The sequence below is a fragment of the Dermochelys coriacea genome, chromosome 4 (genome assembly GCF_009764565.3).
Source record: "Dermochelys coriacea isolate rDerCor1 chromosome 4, rDerCor1.pri.v4, whole genome shotgun sequence".
NCBI classification, from domain to species: Eukaryota; Metazoa; Chordata; order Testudines; family Dermochelyidae; genus Dermochelys; species Dermochelys coriacea.
Window position 1 is genome coordinate 15,043,102 of NC_050071.1, and position 6,000 is coordinate 15,049,101.

The 6,000-nt window shown below is 39.2% G+C and overlaps 1 protein-coding gene across 1 annotated transcript in view; it reads left to right on the forward strand.

Annotated features, from left to right (window-relative positions):
* MRPL1 (mitochondrial ribosomal protein L1) overlaps positions 1 to 5,450 on the forward strand; it is a 38,644-nt gene extending 33,194 nt beyond the window's left edge. Inside the window, exon 9 of the mRNA XM_038399619.2 lies at positions 2,544 to 5,450. Coding sequence (XP_038255547.1) covers positions 2,544 to 2,674 — 131 coding nt within the window. The 3' untranslated portion in view covers positions 2,675 to 5,450. The remainder of the gene's footprint in view (positions 1 to 2,543) is intronic.
* The last annotated feature ends 550 nt before the right edge of the window (positions 5,451 to 6,000 follow it).

Consider the following 6,000-nt stretch of genomic DNA (forward strand, 5'->3'; position numbering starts at 1 on the left):
CCCCCTAAGTGACGTATTTAGGAACCTAAGTCACTTTTGAAAATGTTACCCTAGGAGTACATGTTTGGTTGCAAGAACAAGCAGTTTATAGGCTGCTAAGGTATCTGCATTATATACCAGTAATACTGCTCCAGTCAGAATAACTGAACCATAACTATATAGATTTTGAATAAATCTGTAAAATTTTAAAAACTGCAGTACTTCTCTCATAAATACACACACGGCTATAACATACTCAGAGAATTAGTATGTAAGGTCCCCTGGGAAGAAAATGTAAGGGAAAAAGGAATTCAGGAGAATTAGTAGTTTCTCAGAGTAAATATTTAAGGCAACAAGAAACTATCCTAATGCAAAGAAATAGAGGAAGAATCATAAGATGGCTCCAGCAGGAGCTCTTTACATTACCTGAAAATTAAAAAGGATCACTACAAAAAAGTGGAATCATGGCCATAACTAGCGATCAGTATTAAAAATAGCCCAAGCATGTAGGGACAAAATCAGAAAAGGCACAAAATGAGTTGCACTAAGCAAGGGACATAAAAGTCAATGAGAAGAGGTTCTATAAATGCATTAGAAGCAAGAGGAAGATGAAGGAAAATGTAAGTCCACTATTTACAAGGGAAGGAGAGCTACCCGGGGACAACATCAGAAAGGCTGAAGTGTTTAATGCCTATCCTGCTTCAGTCGTCTCTTAAATAAATAATAAAAAATAAAAAGTTAATGGAGACTAAATGCTTAACACAGTATTAACAAGGAGGGAGGCAAGAATAGGGAAGGGACAGGTTAAAGAATATTTAGATAAATGAGATGTATCTAAGGTGGGCCTGAGGACATTCACCCTCGAAGCCATAAAGAACTAGCTAAAGTAATCTCGGAACCCATTAGTGATTATCTTTCAGAACTCCAAGGAAGGGTGAGGTCCCAGAAGGGCAAATGGGATACCTGTCTTTTAAAAAGATAATACAGAGGACCTAAAGAATTAGAGACCAGTCAGCCTAACTTCAGTACTTGGAAAGATACTGGAACAAATTATTAAACTACAAATTTGTAAGCACCTCTTGGATAATAGGATGATAAAATAGCCTACAGGGATTTGTCAAGAACAAATCATGCCAAACCAACCTAATTTTCCTTTTTGACTGGGTAATTTGGCTTAGTGGATGAAGGGGGAGAAGTAGACATGGTTTATCTCCATTTTAATAAAGATTTTGGCACAGTCCCACATGACATTCTCATAAGCAAACTAGAGAAATGTGGTCTAGATAAAATTACTATAAAGTGGGTTCACAACTGGTTGAAAGACCAGACTCAGAGTAGTTATCAATGGTTCGCTGTCAAACTGGGACGACATACTTAGTGGGGTCTTGCACGGGTCTGTTCTGATCAGTATTTTAATTAATGACTTGGGTAATGGAGTGGAAATTGTGCTTCTAAAATTTGTGGATGATTCCAAGTTGGGAGGCGTTGCAAGCACTTTGGAGGACAGGATTAGAATTCAAAATGACCTTAATAAATTGGAGAATTGGTCTGAAATCAACAAAATGAAACTCAGTAAAGAGAAGTGCAAAGTACTACACTTAGGAAGAAGAAATTAAATGCACAACTACAAAATGGGGAATACCTGGCTAGCCAATAGTACCCCAGAAAAGGATGTGGGGGTTATACTAGATCACAAATTGAATAAGAGCCAGCAATGTGGTGCAGTGGCAAAAAAGACTAATATCATTCTGGGATATATTAACAGGAGTGTCATATAAGACATGGGAGGTGATTGTTCCACTGCATTTAGCACTGGTGAAGCCTCAGCTGGAGTACTATGTCCAGTTTTGAGTGCAACATTTTAAGAATCATGTGGACAAGTTGGACAGGGTCCAGAGCAAACCTGATCTGTGGGAAAAGGTTAAGAAAACTGGACATGTTCAGTCTTGAGAAAAGAAGATTGGGGGGAGGGAGAAAAACCTGAGAACAGTCTTCAAATATGTTATGGGCTGTCAGAAAGAGGACTGTGATCAGTTGTTCACCGTGCCCTCTGAAGATCAGACAGGAAGCAATGGGCTTAATTTTCAGCAAGGGAGATTTAGGTTAGATATTGGGGGAAAAAATTCCTAAATATAAGGGTAATTAAACACTGCAATAGGCTTCCAAAGGAGATTGTGGGATCCCCGTTGTTGGAGGGTTTAAAGTCCAGGTTAGACAAACATCTGTCAGGGATGATCTTAGATATCCTTGGTCCTGGTTCAGCTCAGGGGGCTGGACTAGATGACCTTTCAAGTTCCCTGCTAGCTCTGCATATCTCTGATTCCATGTCTGCATATAAGCATCATATCAGCATCGATGTAAACTGACAACATTGTGGTTGAGAAATAAAAAAATTCCCCCAAGTCATTCTTTAACCCCGTACGGCTTGGTGATACTGCTTGTCTTTAACAACTGATAGGAAGTAGGGGTGGATATGGCATACATCATAAGGTAAGTCAGCGTGCAGATATCAAAAATTCTACTAGAATAATTCAGAAGTTATTTTCTGTGTTTGTTTTTTTTAGGCCCATTTGTGCAGCGCTTGATTATTCGAAGTTCAACCAGTGAAGGTTTACAACTAAATCTAAAGTGTTTTCTTCCTCAAGTGGAGGAAGTGGACAAAGAAGATGTTAAAGAAGCAGAAGCTCCAGTGTAGCCTGCCAGTGTATTATACTGCAAATTCTCGTAGCATTTTCTGTTCAAGAATCCCCAGGAGTATTTAAAAATGTGTTTTCCTATTAATTTGTTTGTTTACTCTCAGAACTTGGTTGTGTTGCCCTCATCTCATCTTTTTTTAAAAAGTTAATAAATGTCATGTTTCAGATTTCATTTTTAATTCCTGCAGTATCAAAGGTATCTTTAGACTTTGAGCCACTTCGTTTCCTCCATGTGCAGGTGAAAGCTTTCATCAAGTTAACTTTGTTACACATTGTATTGTAATTTAACTAAAACTTACTTTATTATAAATTCCCATCATTATTGTATAACCTTCCAGGACAATAGTCTCTTAATTATGCATGCTTAATTCTTCATTAGTACTATTGGGAATGATGGTCCCAGTCCTTCAAGGTGCTGAGTATGCTCTATTCCAGTTGAAACCAATGGTAATAGAGTACTTGGCACTTTGCAGGATTGGGTCCTGTGTATGCTTTAATGCACGGTACTTGAATTAGTTCATTTTATTGGAGATAGATGTAGGTTTACTAGACAAAAATGGGTCACATTCCACTTTCTGTAACACCAGTATAAAAATGGAATAACTCCACTGCAGCCAGTTGGTGTTACTCCTGAAATTTGCTGGAAATATCATTCTGCTCTGCATATGGGGGGAGGGGATTGCCAAGGAGGTATAAGCTTTTTTTTGCACTTCTGTGATACATGGGCCTTTGAATGAAGGATAGCCCCTGGGATAAGAGGTACTTATCTGTTGTTAAGATGAAGATATTCTGTTAAAGGAAGAGAGAGAGAGAGATCATATAAATATCTTGTTTTTTCAGTTCTAAAACTGTTAACGACTGGAGCTTGGGTTCTAGGACTCTGCGAGGTGGCAGGATACCAGATCTGTAGCCTGAGCCAGAACATCTACTCTGCAGTTAGACAGCCCCTTAGCCTGAGGCCTGTGAGCCTAATTTAACTGGCATGGGCCAGCCGCAGATGTCTAATTGCAGTGTAGACATACCCTGAGAAGCTTTCTTCCCCGCCCGCAAACCTCCCCCCCCCGCCCATCTTCCCCCTGCATGGGAGGCTGGGCACAGTGAAGTCTGTGGTGAAGTGCTGTGAGATCATCTGTTTGCTTGCAGGGATTTCCTTGCATAAGAATGACAATAGGTAGCATTCTTGCATAGATTTCCCATGCAGACTCTGTAACAGCCCTGGGGTTGTAGGACATGTGTGAGTAGGGAGTGAGTAGTATCTGGGAGCTGTATTGCTATGGGCATAGTGATGGGTCAGACCTGCCTATGTGCACTACAGTTTGTAGAATTTACCTGAGTACTTCAGGACATCTGTGCATCTGGCAGCCCAGAGCCCCCTGACAGAACAATGTAAAGGAAACTCAGTGACTTTCCTGTCTCTTCTGCATGCTTTACCTGCATGACCCTTCAATTCTTGGCCAACAAAAATGCTTATTAGAGTTGGCTGAAAGGTGTTTAATTGAGAGATGGCTTTTTTTATGTGAAAAATATGTAAAAAGAAATTGATCTACTATAAGTAAATGAAAAATTGATAGTTTTTGATTGATTACAAAAACTCAAAAATTGGGACTGGTTTCAAACCCCTTAAATTGCAAACAACTTTGGAATTTTTTGCAGAATTAGTGTTTAACTTTTTTGACCAGCTGTAGGATTATGCAATCAGCTGAATCAATAACACTGAAAGCTTTTGGCACCAACTAGCAGTTACTATTAATCATTGTAATTAAAAAATTGACCATTATATTTACCTCAGAGTTGATGTGATTAATATGGTACATGTGGGCTGTAACTGTCTTTTTTTTCTCCCCAACATACTGTTTGAGTAAAAGCTTTGATTCTGTAGCATAAAAACATGAAATTTTAACTAGTTGTCCAAAAATAATTTTATTCCACTTTACTGTGTGTAAAAACAAACAAAAACCACTCTACCAAAGCATTATCAATTCACTGATCATAACCAGTAGGTGGCATTCATCTTCTGTGCAGAACAGTTCAACTTAATTTGTCATTCTGTGTTTTCTCAAGTCATCAAAGCACAGATCAAGAAAACTGAGACCAAGAACTTTACATGATTCAGAATGGAAACTGGATATTTATATGAATATCCAGAAATCTAGAGTTATCAATGACAAAAATATTAAACCTTGTGGTCCATGGTCTAAAACAATCTCTCAATACTAGCGATCAGGATGAGGCCTAATGTAGGAGGCAGATAATCCCTCATCCTTCTTCTGAAGTATCCAACTACTGTCAGAGACACGATGCTGGTCCATATGGACCTTGCCACCTGATCCATTGACCCCTCAAATCAAAGGGAGTCCTTCTATTAACTCTCTTTCAGGTAGGAGGTGAATAAATATTGTCTTTGTTTGGAGATAAAATCCAGTGAGACTTTATTGCATGTTACTTTCCCTCAAGTAATCTTTTTTGCCACCAAAAATTTTACCAAGATACGAATATTAAAAGCTGGGTTAATTTTATGTTCATGAAAGTGAGTGGCTGACATTACTAGCAAAAATAGTGTCCAATTATGTGATGTGTTTGAAGATATAGACTCTCATCTACTAGGCTGAAACAACCAACTTACTTTAAATGTTGACTAAACTAGGAGTTCGACCAAATTCCAGAGAGCTGACAAACTAATCCACTGTATCACCTGTCCTTATATAAATGTCTGTATTCTAGTTTAAAATAGTGGAAATATAGATATTAATTAAAACAATCTGTACATTTCATAGATAAAACTTTTTGCCACTTTTTTCTTCGTTTTTAGCAGAAGTTAGAATAAGTTGTAAGGTATTTCTAATAGCACTTGGGAAGCTCTGGCTTATTAACCTATAGCCACTGCTTTTGGCAACAACCAATGGATGGAAGAGGGAGAAAATTCATACATAGAATTGTTCACCTTTTCCTGTGATTTGATTCAGTTGTATCTCTGTCACCTACTGGATGCTCTCTGACCACGGGATGTGGTGTCCACTGAATTCTTCTATATACTGTGATAGGGCAAGGCCAGATGGCTATAGAAAAGTAGTCTTATTGGGATCCGGGAAGTGGGCGGGCGAAGCCCGTCTACTGCTAAAGGATCCCCCCCAGCCTAAAAGGGGGATCCACAGGACCTAGATACCCGAAAAATTCCGGGGGACAACTAATAAAATAACAGGGACAGGAGTGCGGTCAAAGGGTCAAAAGAAGGGAACCGGACGGGGACACCGAGCAGAGAACCCCGGACAGAGCCCACTGCTCCTCAAAGGCGTCAAGGGAGTCAGAGGACGCCGCCCAGAGGAAC